The sequence below is a fragment of the Megalobrama amblycephala genome, linkage group LG15 (assembly GCF_018812025.1).
Source record: "Megalobrama amblycephala isolate DHTTF-2021 linkage group LG15, ASM1881202v1, whole genome shotgun sequence".
Classification (NCBI taxonomy): Eukaryota; Metazoa; Chordata; class Actinopteri; order Cypriniformes; family Xenocyprididae; genus Megalobrama; species Megalobrama amblycephala.
The window spans coordinates 19798749-19824339 of NC_063058.1; the positions used below are offsets into that span (position 1 = coordinate 19798749).

Here is a 25591-nt window from a genome sequence, read left to right on the forward strand (position 1 = left end):
TTAAGCTAAATATGAATATTTTATTGTCAAAAACCATACACATAACTTAAAGACTTCCAAATGTAAATTAAACCACAATAACCATTTACATTTACAAAATTATTTTCCATAAACAGATGGAAAAATATTCATTCCCCAAATGAGAATGAAACTACAGTGAAATAAACAAAATTAACCAACAAATTTCTCCATTTCTATACTCATCTTATATTGTTTACAAATCCTATACCACATTATGCTGAAACCATTTTCATGTCCTGACAATGAATAATGTCTGCTGTAATTAATACCATTACAATATTTCAAACAACAGCTTCTTGACTTGACTGAATTGTGTTGTGTGCTTGAGCCCTCATCTGTAGTTTAAGGAGGCGGTGTGGATCAAAACTGATAAAACCACTCTAAACAGAAAATACGGTCACATTTTAGCATGGCCTCCCTGAACTATCACGTCCTTTAATTAAAAAAAGTATTTCGTTCTCTTAATAACACCTTGGATGTGGCATTTTTGTGAGTACAGTTACTTTTCATAAAATAAGAGGCTCAAAATCAACAACTTTAAAGGTAGGGTAGGCAATTTGTTTTTTCATAAACAATTTTTGTTATCCTGGTTGAAACTCCCTTTACATCCTGATGGCAATCAATAACAGAAGTGGTCTAAATATTAAAAAATGTATATATCTTCTGTGGAAGTCTCAGGACCAAAAAATGTTCAGGATGTCCTACCTGCCTGTCAGCGTATGTATTTCCATGCCTTCGCGCACATGCTCGCGGAGACATTGCACGTCATCAGCGCGGAACGCTAAGGCTATGCAGAGTTGTAGACAGACAGTCACTGAGCACCGCAAACAAACAGGAGCCACCTTTTACAACTCTCCCCTGAACCAAAACAATGAGTTTATGCCACTTTGTCGTAACCGTAATTACAAGATGGTCCTCAGATCCTCAGACTTTCTGGCAACACTATCAACGCCGAAATTAATCTGCAGCAGAGATACAATTCCGAGCTCTGTAAGTTGTTTACGTTCATTATTATAGTAATGTCATGTGCTTTGAGTCAGATAATTTAACGGCGTCTCTCGGGACGTACTCTGTCTGTACGCATTCATGTATTTTGAAGGAGGCGTGGCTTTGGAAAGCTCTGAAGCGCCAACCTCTCCAAAATAGCCTACCCAACCTTTAACTGTCCTGCCGTACCGCTTTAAAAATGTTGAGGCATTGTATCATTTCTCATTTAATTTACATCTAGCTTTCTAAAAATCACAATCAAAACCTATTTAGAGGCAAATAGTGCACCTTCAAAAAGTTTTTGTGCTCACAATTAGACAGAGCAGCAACTACATGTGAATAATTTTTTTCTTCCAAAATAAGAAAGTGTCCAAAAACTGCTCAAAATGTTTAACTACATGAACATCCAATACACCATATATCAAAATATTTAAGTGAACAAAATATAAGGGGAAAGAATTTGAACATTTGAGCAACAATGTTCATTCCCAAACCGTACACTTTCCAGGTGTGCAGGTAAGATAAGAATGAAACAAAACCCCTATGAAATAAATAAAAAACAAAAATAACAAGTTTTGCTACTTTTCCAGTTCACTATCAGAAGCCCGAAAGCCCTGACCTTGTCCTTAATGTGCCCTCAGTTGTTGACGTGGTCTGACGTAGGTGGTACTGGATTAGAGAGAGGTCTCCAGGCTGTGTAAGGGGCTTCCAGGAGCTGGAGGAAGGATAGTTTTTGCTAGATCTTTGTGGTGATGGTAGCCCCTGTTGTCGGTTGCATTATTGTTCTGATTAGGGGAGGATAAAACTAGAGGCAGTGGGGAAGGAACCGTGTTGCGTTTAGTAGGTGCGTCCTCCTCAGGATCTGTGTCATCGATGAGGGGGATGGCTGGCTCTGAATCCTCGATACGGAACTCTGGGTGGCTCATGAAGTTGTGAATGGAGCTGCGAGACTCTGGCGTCTCCAGGCCTTCGTAAGGGGACATGGTATCCCGGAAAGCATTAACCACACGGATCTGAAGAAAAAACAACAGGTCTGGAACTCAAAGTGTGAAACAACATGTAACCCTTGATACCACCACCAACAACAACCTCCCCAGTTAGGTGTTTCTTTAAAGGTACAATATGTAATTTTCGCCACAAGAGGTCACTTTTTCAAAACAAAGGCATAGCTTGATGACGCTGTGAATGAGTGTGGAACCATGGGAGTTGTTGTCTTCGCCTCCACAGCCACTGGAAAGCAATCCGACGGACTCGGGCAGAAATTATGTTGAAATTATGAATTACGATGTTTGTCTTTCTTTCTTCAGTTGAAAAGAAATTAAGGTTTTTGAGGAAAACATTCCAGGGTTTTTCTTCATTTAGTGCACTTTAACAGTTACCAATGGGTTGAAGGTCCAAATTGCAGTTTCAGTGCAGCTTCAAAGGGCTCTACATGATCCCAGATGAGAAATAAGGGTCTTATCTAGTGAAACAATCGGTCATTTTATAAAATAAATAAAAATTGATATACTTTTTAACCACAAATGCTCATCTTGCACTAGCTCTGTGATGCGCCACGCATTACGTAATCACGTTAGAAAGGTCATGCGTGACGTACGTGGAAGTACTGATCCACTGTCTACAAAGCGAACATGCAAAGACTAAGTGAAATGGCCTTTACAAAAAAAGGTAAAACAACAATGTCGGACGATTTTGAAGTCTGACGAAAATGTTTTCTGCCTTACTGCGGTACTTCTGCCAACATCATGCATGAACTTTCCAACGTGACTACGTAATGCGTGGCGCATCACAGAGCAGTGCAAGACGGGCATTTGTGGTTAAAAAGTATGAAATTTTTTTTTTTTTTTTTTAGAAAATTACCAATTGTTTCGCTAGACAAGACCCTTATTCCTCAGCTGGGATCATGTAGAGCCCTTTAAAGCTGAAATGAAACTGCAATTTGGACCTTCAACCCGTTGAACCCTGTTGAAGTCCACTATATAGAGAAAAATCCAGGAATGTTTTCCTCAAAAACCTTAATTTCTTTCCGTCAGAAGAAAAAAAGACATAAACATCTTGGATGACATGGGGGTGAGTAAATTATCATGAAATATTAATTCTGAATTTAAAGGTGCCATCAAATTGAAAATGGAATTTACCTCGGCATAGTTGAATAACAAGAGTTCAGTACATGGAAATGACATACAGTGAGTCTCAAACACCATTGTTTCCTACTTCTTATATAAATCTCATTTGTTTAAACGACCTCCGAAGAACAGGCGAATCTCACCATAACACCGACTGTTACGTTACAGTCGGGATCATTAATATGTACGACCCCAATATTTGCATATGCCAGCTCATGTTCAAGGCATTAGACAAGGGCAGCCAGTATTAATGTCTGGATCTGTGCACAGCTGAATCATCAGACTAGGTAAGCAAGCAAGAACAATAGTGAAAAATGGCAGATGGAGCAATAATAACTGACATGATCCATGATTACATGATATTTTTAGTGATATTTGTAAATTGTCTTTCTAAATGTTTCATTAGCATGTTGCTAATGTACTGTTAAATGTGGTTAAAGTTACCATCGTTTCTTACTGTATTCACGGAGACAAGAGCCGTCGCTATTTTCATTTTTAAACACTTGCAGTCTGTATAATTCATAAACACAACTTCATTCTTTATAAATCTCTCCAACAGTGTGTAATGTTAGCTTTAGCCATGGAGCACTATCAAACTCATTCAGCGATTAGACATGTTGCATGGCGAACACTTTGTAAAGATCCATTTTGAGGGTTATATTAGCTGTGTAAACTTTGTTTATGCACTGTTTAAGGCAAGCGCAAGCTCCGTGGGCGGGGAGCGTGAGCATTTAAAGGGGCCGCAGCCTAAATCGGCGCATATTTAATGATGGCCCAAAATAGGCAGTTAAAAAAATTAATAAAAAAAATCTATGGGGTATTTTGAGCTGAAACTTCACAGGGGACACCTTAGACTTATATTACATCTTTTAAAAAGACATTCTATGGCACCTTTAACTAATCCTTGAACTAAACATTACTGAGGTATGAAGCAGGGTGGGCCGAGAGACGCGGGAGTCCAGCGGAGCTGTTATTATGCTTTTGCTGCGGTTGGCTGCTGCCGCTCTATTTGTTGTGTATATGGGGTAACGCAGCACCGTTTTACATGATTAAAACAGTCATACTAAATACATTTGAGTGTGTTGAAAGTTATAATGTTACTCTGTGCGTTCACTCAGTGGTTGGTATAAGAGACTTGTTGCACTTTACAGTAAACTAGATCAATATTAGAATGTCATATTAATAAAGACTGGATGACTTGTGTTGCTAAATGACATGCAATTAATTTATAAAAAAGCTCTCTCTGATTATGCTATGTTAGCCACTTGACAAAATAGCGTTGTCTCTGAAGCATGGTAAAAACATGGTACTTGTGATAAATCAAGAAAACAAGTGAATCAAACAATAAGACTAATCGTGTTGAGCTATATAACAATGGTTGGTTTTCTGTTGATAAATATATCCAAACAGTTGCTCACATGTCTAATAAAACGCATTATATATTAAAACGACTTTGGTGTTTCCATGGTTTCTACGAAAACCAGAAATCGAGGGTAAAGCGGATATGACGTTATTGACAGGCGAGGAAATGACACGGTCCATGTCCTGGTTAAAAATGCTAATTTCTATGTATTTAAACATTGTTGGAAATTTTTGGGATAATGTAAGTACACAATTCAACAAAATATATAACATTGTTCTAGTGGTTTTTGGATTTTTAAATGTAAAAATCTTATATATTGTATCTTTAACCAACGACACAGATTTTTTCAAATTTTATAAAGAAGTCTCTTATGCTCACCAAGGCTGCATTTATTTGATCAAAAATATAATAAAACACTAATGTTGTGAAATATTGTTACAATTTAAAATAACGAATACTATTTTAATATAATTTAAAATGCAATTTATTCCTGTGAGGGCAAAACTAAATCCTGGGACATAAAAGTTGAAGAAACATCCATGTATTGATAAAAAACAATCAAGGAGTGAAAACTTCATTCAATACCTGTGTCTGAATTCTGTTGAGACCCCTACACCACAAAACCTGCCCCCTTCTCAGCTCCATCTCAGCATGGTCGATTTCATCCAGGTCTTCCATCTCCTCCAGCTCATCCTCAGGTATCTCCTCCTTCTGGGTGCCATGACCTGCTGTCATCAGGAACTTCAGGCGACTTGTGGGAATGGTGGTAATAAACTGTGGGTCAGAGGAAAACAATACATTCCAACCATATCAAACTTCTGCAGGATTTCCTGTATAGTGATTGATTGGTTGTATTGTACATGTATGGTTTCTTTAAGAAAAATTAAAAGTCAACAGGAGTTTAAATGCTTTTAAAGGCCTACCTGCCCCCAGAGAAGAGAGCCAAAACCAAGGAAGACACACCACATCCACTGCTCAACAGAGAGACCTACACAACTAAAAGGCTTCCCTCCAAACTGCACGATTACGATCTAAAAAACAAAACCATGTTGGGATTCAGAACAATTGTTGATAACTGACACAGGCTTATAGAGATTAAAATGTGACGTACCTGGATAACAAAGGTCCCAAATACGATGGTACAGAAGATCATGTTTTTGAAGATGCCCTCAAAAACGTTTCTCTCACCGTGGATCTTTCGAGCGTTAATCTCGTTGAAGAGCTGCATCATTACGAATGTGTTGAAGACGATGGTGTAGTGCTCTGAAGGAGGAGCGTGAAGAGGAGCGTTCCTGCCGCTGTCAATGTCAAAGATCTGCTCACCTGTGTGAAAGGTAAAGTCAGAGATATATTTGCCGGTTTACTCCGATAGGATGCTCTAAATATTTCGGGATGATACTCACCGGCAAACAGCAGTGTGAAGATGATGGTTAGCTGATACACAGCATGTCCGAGGATGTTCTTCATCATGGTGCGGGAAATAAGAGGCTTGTTGCGGCCGTACGGTTTGCGCAACAATAAAGCCTCAGTGGGAGGCTCCGTCGCTAGAGCTAGTGACGCAAATGTGTCCATGATTAAATTCACCCACAGCATCTGTACAGCTTTGAGAGGGGAGTCCTGTGTACAAAAAGCAAAAAGTTAAAGGGAAAGAATGAGGTGGCACAAGATAGACAGAAGAAAGAGGAAGCAGTACTCTGACCTGTGTAATACAGGCTCCAGTGAACGCCACAATGACAGCCACCACGTTAACGGTCAGCTGAAACTGAAGGAACTTGGATATACTATCATAGACGTTCCTCCCCCACATCACTGCCTTCACAATGCTGCTGAAGTTATCATCTGTCAGGATAATGTCTGATGCTTCTTTGGCCACATCTGTACCAGCAATGCCCTGAAAATGACAGCAGAGTGTCAAAATGTATTAATTCACTCAACATTCATTCCTTCTAAGTATGTTGATTCTAATCTTGCGATACTGCATTAAAAATGCAGGAAGGAAACACTAAAGGCATGGACTCATCTCTCGACAAAATTTTGCAGACAAAATTCAGTCATTTCAATAGCGATCCATGTGATCAGGAGTTTCACATGAGGCCAAAAAATTCCCTACACAGATTTCATGTTCAAGTTGGTCAATTGCCACATTCACTGTCAGAAAACTTTGAAAGAGACTTCTGCGTGAGCGGTTCTTCATGCATCGCTACACTATTGACAATTAGATAAAGACCTTTTTTTGCTAATTTGACCACACATTAAAGGGGACCTATTATACCCCTTTTCACAAGATGTAATATAAGTCTCTGGTGTCCCTAGAATGTGTCTGTGAAATTTCAGCTAAAAATACCCCACAGATCATTTATTATAGCTTGTCAAATTTGCCCCTATTTGGGTATGAGCAAAAACATGCCGTTTTTGTGTGTCCCTTTAAATGCAAATGAGCTGCCCGCTTTCCAAAAGCTTTAACAGCTCACACTTCGGTTGCTCGACAACAACAAAGCTGGAGAATCTCACGCAGCCAAAATGAGGATGGTCAGTAATGGTGTTCAGCCTCACATTGTTCAAACCGGAGTCGGACACTGATGGAGAGATTCAGAAAGAAGTTACAACTTTTAGAATGCAAATGGACGTTTCTGAATGGTCAGAGGATGAATTTATGTAGTTGCCGTGGAGTTGATTCAACTCATCGACTAGCATGTGCCGTCATGTTAATCTTTTGTGCAAAACCCGTATGGATGCCCACATACCTGTTTGCTAAACAGAGCCATACACACCAGGCTAACGTTTATGATTGCTATCAAATGCTGTGAATGATCTAATATTTTTTCCGAAATGCTCGAGCTTGCCAGGGTCAACTTGTAGGCTATCCAAGCAAACAAGACTCTAAAATAGTATTCTATGTTTGTCTGTGCAGCCAACAACAGAACAGTTAGCATGCTTTGCTCAAACTTTTGCCATGGCCTTGGAATTGGTACATCGTTTTTGCTCGCAAAAACAAAATGGCGGCGCAGTGGGTGGAAATGTGCAGATTAAGGGGCGGTAATATTATAATAAGATCCCCTTCCTACATCACAAGGGGACGAAATCTGAGCAGCTCATTTTTTCACATACATGCCAAAACAAAGTTACTGGGTTGTCCTTTTTCACATTTTCTCAGTTGTTACATGCACCAGGGATCTGATTATAGCACTTAAACATGGAAAAAGTCAGATTTTCATGATATGTCCCCTTTAAGATAAAATGTATTTACTATATTTTTATTTTATAATATTTATTTATAACTTCCCTAGTGATTATACTGGGGAATTTTCATTTTTGCTCATTTCCCTATAAGTAACAATTTTGTTCTTTTGAACACGTGATGAAACGCTGCTTCATTTGCTCATTGTTTTTGCAATATTCAGATTATATGGATTGAAACACAGAGAGATTGTTTCTTCTTTCATTCGTCATAACTTCAATATTCATTTGCAATTGTTTGGTCTGTCACAGTGATGTGCTAATAAGTTGTTTAAAAATACAAAATCATACCATTGCAAATCCAACATCAGCTTTTTTTAGCGCAGGGCCATCGTTGGTTCCGTCTCCAGTGACAGCAACTACTTGTCTCTGTTCAACAACGGTGCTATCGATTATACCTTGAAGAAACAGCAAAACATTTCAAATGCAGTCCGATTGTAATATACACCACAAGTATTAGCAACAGTCCTCTTTACCTTTGACCAATGTATGCTTGTCAGTTGGAGAAGATCTTGCAAGTACGCGCAGTTTGGGCCAGACCTTGTCCAGGCGCTCCTGCTCAATCTGAAAAGACGATGAGGCCTTTAATATCAACCTTTTATTTGAATGAAAAATTATCAAGAACTTTTTTTTTGACCAGCTCACCTCTCCCAGTTCATTGCGTATCCGCCTGTTAAACTCTTTGCCTTCAATGCACAAGAAGTCGTCACCGGTATGGAGAATGCCACACTTGATTGCAATAGCTCGAGCGGTGTTAATGTTGTCCCCTGTGACCATACGCACAGTGATGCCTGCTCGCTGACACTTCTTAATAGCATCTGGGACCTGTGGAGATTATACCACCTGGGGGTTAGGTGTCAACAAGTACATGCTGACTTACAGTAATGAGCACTTCAGCACGTCTGAATGTGGATGGAATAGGATTAAAGGCCATGTGAGAAATTACCTCTGGCCGAACAGGGTCCTCAATGCCCACCACACAAATGCAGGTGAGTCCAGTCAGGATATCTGCCTCATTATCCCAATCAGGTTCCCCGTCTGAAAGAGGAAAGTCCCTGTAGGCAAGGCAGATGGTCCTCAAGCCCTCAGAGGCCATGGGTTCAATCACTTGTTTGACCACGTCATCCCGATCAGTGGGCCTGAAGTTTCTGGCATCGCCATTGCTTGACAGGACTTTACAGCACCTGGGAAAATATTAAAGATTATAACTTTAGATTAGATAGATTATAAATTAATGAAACAAGTACGTAGTCTCACTTTAAAAAGCAATTAGTATTACTAAGCTTTCATTTGTAACAATATAAATGTATTTACAGTCATTTTAGATCCATTTATTGCATTCTAGGAAAATAGATTGATTTGTTGATTTCTTTAAAAAAACATAAAAATGTCTAAAGCTGCGCTCACATTTACTGTTGCTTGGTGAAATTTAGCAGGCGAAATTCAGTCATTTAAAGAGGAAGGGTGAAACATTTCCCCATGCAAATATCATATCAGGATCAAGTTTTATTTATGTGAATTTGCCATGTTCACCAACAGAAAGCTGCTTGGCTTGAAAGTGACTTTTGCCTTTTTTGCCAGTTAAATTTTGCTAACATTTTGGTAATGTGACTGTGTCTTTAGTGTTTCCAAACTATTAAATGCTCTGTCTCTTCCAGAAAACTGGAACAAAAATACTGATGACTCATTCTGAACTATCCAGATTTTTGTCCAATCAAATTCTCTATTGAATGAGAATGTCCCTCCCCCTAATAATACCACCTGTTACCATCTAGCAAGTAACAAATAATCACAAAATCTGAAATATTAAATGAGTACTTACTTCTTCAGGAGGATTTCTGATGCTCCTTTGCTAAACATGCGGTAACTTCCATCGTGATTTTTAAGGACTGTACTCATGGATTTCCTGACTGAGTTAAATGTGTATACTTTGAACAGTTTTTCCTCAGGATATTCACAGCGAATGGTTTGGTAATCTTTCCGTAAATCAGTGGTAAACCCTAGCAAGGCACATTCAGTTTTGTTCCCAACTTGTCGCGGCAGACCACCCTCTTTCTCAGCAGTCTAGACAGAAAAAAGGGTTTATAAAAATCATGAAACCAAGTCTAATCTTTAAAAGAAATTTATATATACACACACACACATATATATATATATATATATATATATATATATATATATATATATATATATATATATATACAGTGGGTACGGAAAGTATTCAGACCCCTTACATTTTTCACTCTTTGTTATATTGCAGCCATTTCCTAAAATCATTTAAGTTCATTTTTTTCCTCATTAATGTACACACAGCACCCCATATTGACAGAAAAACACAGAATTGTTGACATTTTTGCAGATTTATTAAAAAAGAAAAACTGAAATATCACATGGTCCTAAGTATTCAGACCCTTTGCTGTGACACTCATATATTTAACTCAGGTGCTGTCCATTTCTTCTGATCATCCTTGAGATGGTTCTACACCTTCATTTGAGTCCAGCTGTGTTTGATTATACTGATTGGACTTGATTAGGAAAGCCACACACCTGTCTATATAAGACCTTACAGCTCACAGTGCATGTCAGAGCAAATGAGAATCATGAGGTCAAAGGAACTGCCTGAAGAGCTCAGAGACAGAAATGTGGCAAGGCACAGATCTGGCCATGGTTACAAAAAATTTCTGCTGCACTTAAGGTTCCTAAGAGCACAGTGGCCTCCATAATCCTTAAATGGAAGACGTTTGGGATGACCAGAACCCTTCCTAGAGCTGGCCGTCCGGCCAAACTGAGCTATCGGGGGAGAAGAGCCTTGGTGAGAGAGGTAAAGAAGAACCCAAAGATCACTGTGGCTGAGCTCCAGAGATGCAGACGGGAGATAGGAGAAAGTTGTAGAAAGTCAAGCATCACTGCAGCCCTCCACCAGTTGGGGCTTTATGGCAGAGTGGCCTGACGGAAGCCTCTCCTCAGTGCAAGACACATGAAAGCCCGCATGGAGTTTGCTAAGATGGTGAGAAATAAGATTCTCTGGTCTGATGAGACCAAGATAGAACTTTTTGGCCTTAATTCTAAGCGGTATGTGTGGAGAAAATCAGGCACTGCTCATCACCTGTCCAATACAGTCCCAACAGTGAAGCATGGTGGTGGCAGCATCATGCTGTGGGGGTGTTTTTCAGCTGCAGGGACAGGACGACTGGTTGCAATCGAGGGAAAGATGAATGCGGCCAAGTACAGGGATATCCTGGACGAAAACCTTCTCCAGAGTGCTCAGGACCTTAGACTGGGCCGAAGGTTTACCTTCCAACAAGACAATGACCCTAAGCACACAGCTAAAATAACGAAGGAGTGGCTTCACAACAACTCCGTGACTGTTCTTGAATGGCCCAGCCAGAGCCCTGACTTAAACCCAATTGAGCATCTCTGGAGAGACCTAAAAATGGCTGTCCACCAATGTTTACCATCCAACCTGACAGAACTGGAGAGGATCTGCAAGGAGGAATGGCAGAGGATCCCCAAATCCAGGTGTGAAAAACTTGTTGCATCTTTCCCAAAAAGACTCATGGCTGTATTAGATCAAAAGGGTGCTTCTACTAAATACTGAGCAAAGGGTCTGAATACTTAGGACCATGTGATATTTCAGTTTTTCTTTTTTATAAATCTGCAAAAATGTCAACAATTCTGTGTTTTTCTGTCAATATGGGGTGCTGTGTGTACATTAATGTAATATTATACTATATTATATTTAAACTATTATACTAACTTGTGACACTGATTATTTTACAGAAACTTGTGGAGTTCCTTCAGCTCATGTGTTGATGCCATTAAATTTAAAACAGGGCATAATTAAAGTCACTCAAATTTCTATACTGATAATATAATTTGTAATGAAAAAAATATGCAAATTGATGATAGTTGCTGTGCTTTTGAGGAGTCTCTCACACAAACACACATTCATACAAAATATTTTTGTTTCTTACCATTATTTTTGAAGTATATGCACAGTTAACACTGATGCCTGTGACGAGCAGATTCAAGATGTTGCCAGGAATCATATCAGGTTCTGGGACCTTCCTGTAGTGTTTGTCTCCAATATACACCTGAACCACTGTCATTCTGTTCATGGTAAGGGTGCCCGTTTTATCAGAGCAAATCGCAGTGGCATTGCCCATCGTCTCGCAAGCGTCCAGATGTCTCACCAGGTTGTTGTCCTTCATCATTTTCTACAGGGAATGACATAGATGACTTTACTACAGTACCTATCTTTTGTATGTACAAGTTTGTCATTAAAGTTGCAAAACATGAACCACATACTTTCACAGAATAGGCCAATGAGATGGTGACGGCAAGGGGTAAACCTTCAGGCACGGCAACAACTAGCACAGTGACACCAATGATGAAGAACTTGACAAAGAACTGGATGTAGATAGGAGTGCAATCTTTGATCCACGGAAGCCCCTGGATCCAGAAAGTGTCCACCACAAAGAACACCATAAGAATAAGGACTGTGATGGCCGACATGAAGAGACCTGGTAAAAAAAACACATCACCTCTCTATAAGTTTTGGAACAAGGCAACACATATAAATTGGACCAATGTTTTTATCTTGCAATTTTTCAAAAATCAAAGATTTATGTTTTTTTACCTGCTTTCCCAATTTGTACAGCTAGCTTAGTAAGCTTCCCTTGAAGTACCGATTTCTCTTTCTTTGGTATCTTGGTTTTTTTCTCATCTTCTGTTCCATCATCACTGTTGAGGGGCTCCATCTCCACTGTGCCTCCATCTTTCTCTGAATTTTGGCAAAAACCAAAGAGTGATGTTTAAAACTATGCTATCTCTATGCAAGTGCATGTATCGAACTGTTACTGAACTAAAATGATTTTTCATGTAACATAAAAATGTGTTTCATTGAAGTCAAGATTACTGAACCTGAATACATCGCGTTATTCTTAATAGCTTCTTAATGCAACAGCATGTTCGCTTTTTTACAGTGTTTATGAAATTTTTAATATAAATTATTTTATTATTATTTTAATATAATTTTTTTTTTAAATGCTGAATTTTCAGCATCATTACTCCAGTCTTCAGTGTCACATGATCCTTCAGAAATCATTCTAATATGATGATTTGCTGCTCAAGAAACATTTCCTATTATTATCAATGTTGAAAACTGCTTAATATCTTTGTGGAAACTGTAACACATTGTTTACTGAGGAGATCTACATTATGTGTCTGTCTGTATGTGGACAAGAGAAAAAAGTAAAGCTGTAAGGCCAAAGGCCCTAATCTTCTTACTGCTAATCAGCATGAAAAGAGTGAAGAGCACAATTAGATACTAGCTTCAACCATATGTTCACACGATATTCTTGTACACTCAATACATAAGGAAGAAAGACACACACACACTGCGTGCCAAAAGAGCAACTACAGACTGAACTATGTCAGTGTACTGCTACTTCCTGTAGCGAATCTTCCTGTAGTGGTTCTCAACTGGTTTTGTTATACAAAAGTAACAAAAAATATCAAACCTTAAAATTTGTAAACATTATCACTGTATAGGCCCATCAAAATGACTAATTTCACTAAATTTATCAAAATGGCAGATGAATTTGCACCAAAAAATACTGTTTTATTGGTTTGATTGATCAACAACAAAAGATATAGGAAGAGATGCCTGATTATATGGTTGTATTTTATTATTTGTATTTAGCATAGTTTTTCCCTGCTGTCAAAATCCACAACCCATCAGAACCGACCTGTGGCATATTTTCGTCACGAACCACCAGCTGAGAACCACTGAGCTAAAGGAAATGCTATGATATACAACTGCAGCACTATGTGCTGATACACACCTTTCTTTTTATCTGTTGCATCTGGCTTTTTGTCTGTTGAAAAGTGAGATGGATCAATCACATATTTGTGATATTTATAGACAGTGTTGGGGGTAACGCATTACAAGTAACTTGAGTTATGTAATCAGATTACTTTTACAAGTAACTAGTAAAGTAACGCATTACTTTTTCAATTTACAACAAAATATCTAAGTTACTTTTTCACATTGACTGACAGCTCTTCTGTCCCCATGTTGAGAGAAATAGGTGTTGTGTGCGCTGTGTGAACATGATGTTATTGTAGTTCTAGACTAAATGTGAACATGCATTTACTCATCTCACTTGCACAAAAACATTCAGTATTCCTCAAAACGAATAAAAACAGTGAAATGCAATCTCAAAATTTTATGCAAACCTGTAATAATTAACTATATTAAATTACACAAATACATTTATGTATTTAATCTCACTTTATAAACCAATGTCTGTGCTGCTGGCCTTTAATGATCCAATTCAACCAGACTAATAAGCAAAAATTATGGTGCGTTCAAGTCATGTCGGAAAGACCGTATTTACGAGCAGAACCGACATGAACGGCACCACAATGTCGTAAATACCAGTGGGAAGCTTGTAATTTTCTTTAAGCTCCGATTTGTACGAGTTGGGGGCGTGTCAGTCAGAAACATTGAGAAATACCACAATACTTACAGGTATTTAGCAGTGACATTGTCAGGCTTTTCTATTTACAACGAAGAAAGCTGATTACAAAAAAACCATAGCATCACAATGTAAAAATGTAATATGTAACAATAAAGTTTACAATGGCTTCATAAATTAATTAAAAAACATAAAAAAAGCAACAATTTAGCAATTTTCTAGAAACAGAAGTGTTGTTATTTTGTGTAATTAATTTAGAGAAGGCACACCGCCATCATACTCCGACGAAAGTGACTTGAACGCACCTACCGTCGTACACACGACTTCCCACCTCGTAAATACGAACTTCCCAGGAGGACTTGAACGCACCATTACTTAAGAGTAGATTTAGAAATAAGAGTGTTGAACTTCCTTCTTCTGTATCTTATTCTTCTTTAATCCAGAACGGCAGCACATCTGAAAGGTTTGTTTGAGCTGCGCCCTCTACTGTACAGGCATAAATATGCATTTCTAATAATATAACTTTAAAAACAAACATACAAGCCAAGCCCAGGTGAGAAAAAGTAACGTAAAAGTAATGTAACACATTACTTTTCATAAAAAGTAACTAAGTAACGCAATTACCTACTTTTTAGGAAGTAACGAAATATTGTAATGCATTACTTTTAAAAGTAACTTTCCCCAACACTGTTTATAGATACAGATCATTTGGAGATGATGTGAGATTTTAGCCACATATGTTTAAAATTATGAATCTACACAATTCCTGGCCAAATTTACTAAAGTTTAATTTGGAAGTGGGGTGGGGGACCTAAACTTGGTTAGAAAAGAATCAATACTTAAGGAATTATTTTGGAAATGCATTTCAGAAACTCAACTTGAGCAACATACTTTTCTTTTTTTCTTTCTTCTCCTTCTTCTTCCTCTCTTTTTCTTTCTTTCTCTCCTCCTTCTCCCTCTTTTTATCCTCCTTCTCCTTCTTTTTCCTCTCCTTCTCTTTTTTTTTCTCCTCATTGTCATCATCATCATCATCATCATCATCTCCGCCTCCGAGCAGAGTGAAGATGATACCCGTCTGAGAGTTCACCCCCACTGCAGTGACCAGCATTTTTCCGGAGCCCTCCATGACATGCGTGCCTGAGCAAACAGGGTAAAAATGGTCATGTAACCAGTATTGCAATGGCAAAACTGCATCATTCTTGACCTTTTGAGTTTTACAATTATTGACACTTAAAGAAAAGCAGAGGAAAAACCTGAAAGCAGCATGGGGTCTTTGTCCAGGGTTTTTTTCACATGGTCTGACTCTCCAGTGAGGGAGCTCTCATCAATTTTTAGATCGTTGCCTTGGATAAGTACACCGTCAGCAGGAAGGAGGTCACCTGCAAGCACAAATGACAGATGGTGTCATCTGAGACACAACAGACAGATGTTTGCATTGCAAGCCAAAAGAAAGGTTTTAATCGAGCAAGGCCAATGCCAACCAAAAAACAAGGACAAAAAAATGCATTACTTTTTAAAGGAATAGTTTAGACTGCCGTTTTAACATTACTTTTTAAAGGAATAGTTCATTCAAAAAGATGATTTTTTTTCATCTGTTGTTCCAAACCAGTATGCAGCCTTTTTCCCTTCATACAGCTGTTTCCCATACAACGACAGTTCATATCATTGCTGAAATAAGACCCATAAAAGAACCATAAAAAAAAGTTTATATGACTGAAGTAATAGGTCTGTGTGAGAATCAAACCGAAATTTAAAGTCATTCACTGATAATCTTGACTTCCCTTGAATCTTTCATTTAGCACTTTCACATGCAGAATAAAAAAAAATGTTTTTTTGTCCTTTTTTGACAGATATGGTCACCATAAACTGTCACTTTATGGCAAGAGCTGAGTTTAAAGCAACACATGGGTTGAGTAAATAATGACAGATTTTTCATTTTCAGCTGAAATCCAATAATGCAATAAATTGTCCAATATATTAGGGACACCATAATTTTACCATATTTTACTTGTGCGATGTCTCCAACCACAATCTCGGATACAGGAATCTGAACGACTTGACCGCCTCGGAGCACAGTAAACCTCTGTTCTTGTTCGATGCGGCTCTGCAGTCCGCGGAATTGTTTTTCTTTGCTCCAATCGTTGAATGCCGTGACAAGAACCACACAAACGACGGACAAGAGGATGGCTGCACCCTCGATCCAGCCCGCATCTGCCTCACCCTCGTCCTCCGCTCCTCCAGCCGCCCTACCACAGTCTGCACCAATGTGAAAGTAACTGTCAGAAATAGCTACTATGGCAATATAAGTCTTAGATTATATAAAAGACTTCTTTTGAACTTTCTATTCATCAAGGAATAATCAAATATTTATCACTGTTTCCACAAAAATATTAAGCAGCACAACAGTTTTATCATTGATAAGAAATGTTTCTTAAAGGGTTAGTTCACCCAAAATTGAAAATAATGTCATTAATTACTCACCCTCATGCCGTTCCACACCCGTAAGACCTTCATTCATCTTCGGAACACAAATTAAGATATTTTTGTTGAAATCCGATGGCTCAGTGAGGCCTCCATTGACAGCAATGACATTTCCTCTCTCAAGATCCATTAATGTACTAAAAACATATTTAAATCAGTTCATGTGAGTACAGTGGTTCAATATTAATATTATAAAGCGATGAGAATAATAAAATAATGACTTATTTAGTGATGGCTGATTTCAAAACACTGCTTCAGGAAGATTCGGAGTGTTATGAATCTTCTGTGTCGAATCTGCTGTTCGGAGCACAAAAGTCACGTGATTTCAACAGTTTGGCGGGTTGACACGCGATCCGAGTCATGATTCGACATAAAAGATTAATAACGCTCCGAAGTTTCCTGAAGCAGTGTTTTGAAATCGGCCATCACTATATAAGTCGTTATTTTGTTTTTTTGGCGCACCAAAAATATTCTGGTCGCTTTATAATATTAATATTGAACCACTGTACTCACATGAACTGATTTAAATATGTTTTTAGTACATTAATGGATCTTGAGAGAGGAAATGTCATTGCTGGCTATGCAGGCCTCACGGAGCCATCAGATTTAATCAAAAATATCTTAATTTGTGTTCCAAAGATGAACGAAGGTCTTACGGGTGTGGAACGACATGAGGGTGAGTAATTAATTACATTATTTTCATTTTTGGTTGAATTAACCCTTTAAGCAGCAAGTCAGCATATTAGAATTATTTCTGAAGGATCATGTGACACTGAAGACTGGAGTAATGATGCTGAAAATTCATCACAGGAATCAATTAAAATAGAAAACAGTTATTTTAAATTGTAACAATATTTCACAATATTACTGTTTTTACTGTATTTTAATTTTGATACAATAAATGCAGATTATGCGAGCATAATAGACCTCTTTCAAAACATTAAAAAATCTTACAGACTTCAAACTTTTGCTTGGTAGTGTATATAAATCTGAAGTGTTACTTTAGGAGATAGAGGTTATTTCAGGTTCTTTAGTTGTTAAGAGCTAAGTTAAGAGCACAAACATGCAAGAAAATAATTTATACTGACCCATTTTATTCAAATAAAAATAATGCAACACACATGGGCCCTGATTTACCAATTCCTTACACCAGCGCAAACCCTCTTTTGCCTTTAAAAAACTACTTAGTGAAAAGTTATCAATGAAAAGGCACAGTTATTTTTGTGGTTGACCTTATTGCATATGCATTTGTAGGACTTTCCCTTTCAGATGCAATATTTATGGGAGGAGAGTATTCAAATGAATTAAGCAAAATGTGATTTACTAAGGTTTGTGATAATCAAATTTACTGGTATAACCCATTCTGTGCCTGTGTTGTTAGTAGACCCCACGCGAATTTACGCTGCCCTTGATAGACTGTGTTGGTCATTATGGAAATGATCTCGCTTAGTCTGTGTCAGTAAATCACCTGTAGAACTTTCCACTTCCATTGGTGCTTTTACGGGATTGTGGTCTCACGTTAATTTGCCCTGTTTAGTAAATCTGGCCCATGGAAGGCAATTTCATGGAAGGCAAAATGTCATTTTTCTATCTTGTTTATAAGTACTGGATGCCCTGCTGAAAATCCAGCATTGCTGTTCACCAATATAAGGTAAGTTTTGCATGATGGTACCAGAATGGAAAGCGGGAGTGCTGGAGGACCAGCTACAACAGCTCAGTTTTAATTGAGAACAGCATGACTCTGCTGGTTCACTAGACCAGCACTATACCAGCTCTAACCAGCATAAACCAGCCTGGACCAAAATGGAGTTTATGCTAGATTTTTCAGCAGGGTATGCAGGACTTTACTGCTAAATGCAGAGCAGGGCTCAGGAAAAAGTATTTTTTGCTAAAACCAGAAGCCCTGGGTGAGCCGAATACATAATAGCACTATAGCACGTCACCTTCAGGCCATGTTACAATTTCAAATTCATTGTTATTCCAGAGGACCACTGAGCAAGAGAAACAGAGACATATTATTCATAGCAAGCTTAAAAGCCCTACGATACTCACATTCTCTCTCGGCATCAGGAGGTTTATAGAAAGAAAGGCCTAAGGATATTATGGCTGCAACTTCCAAAATAATTAGTGTCACATCCTGCAATGCTTCCCACACCAATTGAAGGAATGTTTTGGGCTTTTTAGGTGGTATAAAGTTCTTTCCAAATTCTTCTTTTCTTCTTGCAATGTCATCAGCATGACCACTTAATCCTAAACAAAGAGAAAGAGCAGAATGAAATTACTATTGCATTACTATTATTTTAAGAGCAAATAACCACAACAAATACTGTAACAATTTATTTTACCTAATAAGATTATGGTTCTGAATGTAAAAATATCATACCGCCATTACAGTCAAGATGATTTTCTAATTGCATAATTTAACACCCTTGCATTGTTCAAAGATGAGGAGATTTCTGAGGGGTTTCTTGGTAAGATAATGTTTGGATTAGATATGACTTTAAATGACCTAAACATCTATAAATCACACCTTATAGGGTATCTATAGCTATGTTCACACAGTCCAAATCCGATTATTTGTGTATCTGATTGAAATCTGATCAAAAATGATTGACTGTCCACATTCAGATCCGATTTGTGTCCCATGCCGCTCTTTCGTTTTCAGGAATATCTGCATTGGTTTCTATGGCAATGTTGCATTGGTAAGCATATGGCAAAAAACTACAACAAAAAACATCATGGAGGGGTTTGCAATACAGATGTTGTCTTATTTACAGCATGACAATATGTAGCCGCAGCGGCAGAAACGTAAAAGGCAGGTATGTGTGACTTTATTACGTGTTGTCATCTATATCTCCTATATTGTCTATAAACACATTTGATGTTTACATTTTACGTGCTGTGAGAAAATCACATAAACCATGCTAAATCCAACTGAAATGGATTTCAAGAAATGTGATTTGAATAGGATTTCATAAATGTAGCTCAAAAAAGGATTTGTAAAAATCGCATTTTATGTGATTTTTTGCTGTTCACACTTGCTAAATCTGATTGAATATGCACAAAAATCAGATGTGAACTGAGAGTTTGCAATTGTACATTTAAAAACATGTTGAAAAATGACAGATGTTTCAATCTGAAAGAATAAGTCAATCCTCAAACTTGGACTTATTCTAGTTCTTTTTTAAAATGCTGTAGATGTAAATTGAATTGGATTTAGAGAGGGTTTTTATTTTTTTGTTTTGTATTTCATTTTAAACATAATGGATTCTGAAAAAAATCAAGATTTCCACCCCCTACGCAAGCAAGAGCACAGCCTGAACACTAACACAGTGTAATCCCTCCCCTCCTTCCCTTGCTCAATTACAAAATGCTAGTCCTCTGCCCCCTCAAAGGTTTACCCACTGTTGGCAAGGGCAAAAATGAATGTAAACCCCATGCAGCAGAGCAGCGGCCAGTGAGATTAGCGTAAAGCGGAGAAATGAAGAGCCTGCCTCGGTCTGAGGTGAGTGGGATTACATGAGGTAAATTGATCTGGTCCCACCTGTCACAACTACAACTGTCTGTTATGGCTCATGACAGAGCTAAATATGTCAGCAAAGAGTGGTAAGCCAGTGTAAATCAAACCAGAAAATATAAGACTTAATAAACCCGTAATCAAGATCGGATTGTTACAAGAGCGTCTTTCAAAACAGACAGACTGTGTATTTATAATGCACATAAAAATCTTAAATGAAAGAATCACAAGAGCAGCAGTGTGTTACCATATTTCTCTGGAATTACCAAGGGATACATAAGCTTATCATGGTGTTAGACAAATGATTGGAGTTGAGTTTGTTGAAATAATTTGCAGACGGATTGGTCTAAACTAGAAGCACAGAAGGTGAAATGTGCAAAAAGAGGAACTGTAAAATCCAAGACGACATGGTCACTTTGATAACATGACAATTAAGTGACAAATGCCAGCTGCCACTTGCTAAGTAAGAAAGGCAATAATGTCCAGTGGTTAAACATCTTTTAACTGACTGACAAATAATAACAAGTAATGTACGGCAGGCTAATAAAACTTTTTAAATACTGTTATTCATTTTAGCTTTGATTCTTAAACAGGGGCACTTAAAAAGACACTTAGAAAACAGAAATAATGACTAAAAATATTAGGGCTGTCAATAATTTAAAATATCATTAACACTTACAAAAAGCTCCCATTAGTTAGTGCAGTAACTTCCATTAACTAACAATGAGCAATGCATTTGTTACAAGTATTTTTGGTCCCACTTTATATTAAGTGGCCTTGTACTTACATTTAAATTAATGATTTGATACAATGCAATTATTGTGTACATACATGTTTTTACATTGTACTTATATTTGAAAAACACCTGCATGTAATTACATCTGTAATTAATTTCTGTAATTACATTTATAATTACACTGTTGACCCATCCCTTACACCTAACCCTTACCCTTAAACCTACCCATACCACCAAAGCTTTCCCTAACCTTACCCGTATCCCAATTCAATAGCAGAAAAAGTGTTTTGCAATTCAATATGAACCCAATAAGTACATTGTACTTATTTTTTTATGTAAGTACTTAGTAGTTAAGGCCACTTAATATAAAGTGGGACCGAATTTTTTAATCTTTGTAAACTTTAAATAAAAATACAAATGTTCATTGTCCATTAAATAATATAAATAACAGATACAACTTTTGATTTTTATAATGTATTAGTATATTAGGTTGTACTCTTGCTGCCAAAAACAATATTACTGTCCTCACTAATGCACAACATCGTTCTGTTTATTCAAAGCATGCTGCAGGTTTGTTGTCTGCCACTTTAAATGCTCAAGCTCTTTAAAACAGGATAGATTCTGATTGGCTGTCAATGTTTTTATCGTTCTGCAAATGATTCCACCAATATCATTTCTCTGTACCGTTATTGTTATAGTTGAGGTGTGGACTCTGCTATTCTTTTATATTTGGAACGATTTTTAAAACTATATTTTTATAGTTATCGTTCTTGGTGCGAATAGGCCTTTAGACTGAAAAAACTGAATATATCGGAGTAAACCACATATGCTTGATGAAAACAAGCATGATTAGCAACTGGCTTTCACCTGGAGCATGCGGATGAACTATGTACCTCAATTATGGGCTCCATTTTTGCTCCATCCTCCAACGGAGATGCTGAGAGATTTTTAAAAAGCTAAAATATTGTCCTTAATGAAAGCTACCGTGCTACGCACACAAGCAAATTGAAAAAGATGTCTGAAACGTCTAATTGCTAATTAGTTATTTAGCTGACGCATTTATCCAAAGCGATTACAGTACACTTGTAACAGAGACAATCTTCCTGGAATTGCCTGAGGTTAAATGCCTTGCACAAGAGCGAAATGGTGAGAGGTCATGGATCAACCCTTGTGAAGTCTGAACATTCATCCTTTGCTCAGCTCAGATCTATAGTATAACAACCAGACTAAATGTGTCATTAAACCATTTGGTAGAATAAGACCTGTGGCTCAGCAGAGCTGAAAGTGATGTTTTTCCTAGGTATGCATGATATATCAGTACCATATCGCTAACCGACTGATATTAGACATTTTTTAAATGTATCGGTATCAGTTGATATTGGATTTAATTGAATTGTGCATGCTTATTTCCTCTGCACTGTAAAAAAAACTATATCAGTAAGTCATGACAACTTGTTTTTTTCATTACTTTAACTCATAAATATAATTTAACCAATTTCAACCTTATTTTTAAGTTATACAGATTCATCTAGAATGAGTTGAAATGACTTAAACAGTCAATTTTCCAGTTTAAAGGGTTTAGTTCACCCAAAAATTAAAACTCTGTCATTAATTACTCACCCTCATGTCGTTCTACACCCGTAAGATCTTCAGAACACAAATTAAGATATTTTTGATGATGAAATCTGAGAGCTTTCTGTCCCTCCACAGACAGCTACACAACTACCACTTTGACGCTTCAAAAAGTTCATAAAGAGATCGTAAAACTAATCCATATGAATTGAGTGGTTTAGTTCAAATTTTCTGAAGAGACTTGATCGCTTTTTATGATGAACATATTTAATTTAGGCTTTTATTCACATATGCGAACATAAACAGAACCTGCTTGACGCGTGAGAACAAACCTCTTGCAAAAGAGAATGAACCTCATTGGTTCTCGCAGGTCAAGTGAACATGTTTGAACTTCCATTTACCAAAACTGATGTGCGGGTTGATGAATGTTTATGTGAATAAAAGCCTAACTTAAATCTGCTCATCATATAAAGCGATTGTGTCTCTTCAGAAATTTTGGACTAAACCTTAGTTTTACGATCTATTTTTGAACTTTTTGAAGCATCAAAGTGGTAGTTGCGTTGCTGTCTATGAAGGGACAGGAAAGCTCTCAGACTTCATCAAAAAGATCTTAATTTGTGTTCCAAAGATGAACGAAAGTATTACGAGTTTGGAACGACGTGAGGGTGAAAAATTAATTACATTATTTTCATTTTTGGGTGAACTAACCCTTTAACCACATATAAACTTGTTTTAGTAATAAAAAAAAAAAGAAAATGTCAGTGCATATTATTGTCAATTAATGCACTTGGAGCAAATGAAATATTTACCCTCTGTTGGTGATGATTTTAACCTGGAGCAGAGTACTTGAACATCTCCATAGCACTCCTGAATGTTTTGTAATCCATCTGCCCCTCTGAATTCCATGAGAGAGCGTAGCTCTTTGAGTGTGCAGCCAAACTCTCCATCATGATTGGCCTCTGCCTTGTACTTCGACCCGCGGAATGAGTTTTTGGCCATGTTCCCACTGAAGCGCACCAAAAAACAGAGGAGAAGTGGCTTCCCCTTGGGCAAGCGGTGACAATATCCAGACTTATTTCCTCAGGGATGCAAAAAGTGACTCTTTTGATGACAAACCAGGTGTAATTCGTATGCCATTTCCACTTGATTTTCTGGTGTATCTTCTCTCATCTTGGCTTGACTGGAGTCACTGAAGGTCAAATCATCACCAAGTTACATCTGAAACAAAAACCAAAAGCAAGTTCATTACATGCTCTATCATTCCCCATGTCAACTTTTATGAACATTTAGCACTCGAAGCCAAATAAAATGTGATTATTTGTGTCCTGTCACAACTGCCAGATCAAGTGATTTCACTGTCAGTCAACAAAGGAAGTCACATCAAACCATGTGTCACTGTTAAAGATGATGTTGATAAGTATGCAAAGCGACAGTAGGCTTTTGTAATGACCCTCCAGTGGAAAGATCTGTTACGTCTGCTTAAAGAACGGAATGCTAAAATTAGTTCTGTTATATAAAACTGGCATCTCGTCTAGAAGAGATCTGCCAAAAACAATAGACGTGACTCAAAAGTTCTGTTGAAGAAACAGAGAGTGGGAAATAAAGTTTTAGAGGGTATAACTGAATGAACATATGACCAAACCAGTGTGATTTATATACTATTATTGTTTTCATTAATATTTTTTGCAAATTGTTTAGTTGAATGGATTGAACAAACAAATGAACAAATATTTTCTCTGCAAATCAACAAAGAAGTCTGGGATTGTTGTAATTGTAAATTATTTTAGGCTGTTTGGAGAGACATCTAAAGCCCTCTCAAACGTCATGGACTACACAATATGTTCTGGTTATATTGATTAAATTTGCAGTTTTAAGACTTTAAAGCATCTCATATTTCTTCAGACATTAAATGTTTGTTCTCAATACTGCTGGAGCTTTATCTTTACCTTTAATCTGTGTCCCAATTTTTCCCAATTATAGAAGAAAACAACAAAATCCAACCTTGAGTTGCCAATCAAACGACTGAAATATTTATTTGGCGAAAGCACTAAACTAAAACACACTGTGATAGTCTATATACTTTAATTCATTATCATTAAACAGATATAGAAAGTATATACTCACAGATTTGTTTTACGTATCCATTCCTGCCACAACGAGACAAAAGCAGCACCGCGACCAGCACAGTCAGAAGGTGCTGCTTTCAGAGACTCACTGTCATGTACAATTACCCCAAACAACACAAAAGTCTGTATTACAAAGTGACATGCCAAAATTTGTCCTTTACTTCATCAAATGATTTGACCTTCAGTGGACAGTCTTGAGGAGCACAGTCTCCATTAGAGGAAATGGCTCGCTGAATGATTATCTTAGGAAAGCTTCTTGCTTAATCTAATTAGTCAATCTGTGGCAGTAGTGAGACACGAAGCCATGGCTGCTGTATGGAAGAGTATGCACTGTTGAACACAAACAAACACATTTACTCATTCCTAGATAGTACCCTCAGTTCATTCAGACTTCTGAGGGAGCCAGACAGAGCCTGGGGCACAAGAGTTGCTCTTCTGTATAAAAAAGCTTTTAGTTGGTACATTTATTTGAATCACAAAATAAACTAACAGAAGGCTGAAAGTACAGCTTGAATGTCACTATTAGAGGTTTTATGTACACAATCATTGTATGTGAGGTCTTTTATAGAGAATGTTCACCCACAGTAGCACCTTTTTCAATGTGCCAAACTAAATGCTGTCAAAAATAAACTGTCTGTTAACCTTTATGTGACAAGAAAGCTGAAAATCCATATTTACTCATGCTGTGAATGAGAAGTGTGAGTCACATTGTGATGAATCATCAAGCTCTGGAAGTCAGATATGGAATATTACTGTCTAAATGAAGGGAATGGTTAATAAATGAGCATCTGAAAGGAATAACTTGTCATTTTACAGGACTTTCATTGTATCTAATATGTTCAGTATTGTATATTTTTGCTTTATGACATCAAACATATTAATAACTTTGACTTTAACATAACTCGAGAGAGAGAGGTCTCTAACACAATGGCTATAGTCTATG

The 25591-nt window shown here is 37.4% G+C and overlaps 1 protein-coding gene across 3 annotated transcripts in view; it reads right to left on the reverse strand.

Moving 5' to 3' along the window:
* Positions 1-25591, reverse strand: part of atp2b1b (ATPase plasma membrane Ca2+ transporting 1b) — a 27685-nt gene continuing 2094 nt past the window's right edge. Inside the window, exons 2-21 of one of the 3 annotated variants that reach the window (XM_048158116.1) lie at positions 23332-23740; positions 18750-18947; positions 16215-16472; positions 15470-15595; positions 15108-15353; positions 13581-13613; positions 12374-12517; positions 12043-12257; positions 11709-11951; positions 9557-9798; positions 8681-8918; positions 8380-8559; positions 8211-8298; positions 8026-8132; positions 6197-6388; positions 5901-6114; positions 5609-5820; positions 5421-5528; positions 5083-5271; positions 1-2021 (exon numbers count right to left, since the gene is read on the reverse strand). In XM_048158116.1, coding sequence (XP_048014073.1) covers positions 1683-2021; positions 5083-5271; positions 5421-5528; positions 5609-5820; positions 5901-6114; positions 6197-6388; positions 8026-8132; positions 8211-8298; positions 8380-8559; positions 8681-8918; positions 9557-9798; positions 11709-11951; positions 12043-12257; positions 12374-12517; positions 13581-13613; positions 15108-15353; positions 15470-15595; positions 16215-16472; positions 18750-18947; positions 23332-23521 — 3762 coding nt within the window. In that variant the 5' untranslated portion in view covers positions 23522-23740 and the 3' untranslated portion in view covers positions 1-1682. Of the gene's footprint in view, positions 2022-5082; positions 5272-5420; positions 5529-5608; positions 5821-5900; positions 6115-6196; positions 6389-8025; positions 8133-8210; positions 8299-8379; positions 8560-8680; positions 8919-9556; positions 9799-11708; positions 11952-12042; positions 12258-12373; positions 12518-13580; positions 13614-15107; positions 15354-15469; positions 15596-16214; positions 16473-18749; positions 18948-23331; positions 23741-24646; positions 24737-25591 lie in introns of all 3 variants that reach the window. The other 2 variants (XM_048158114.1, XM_048158113.1) reach the window with 2 other exon arrangements.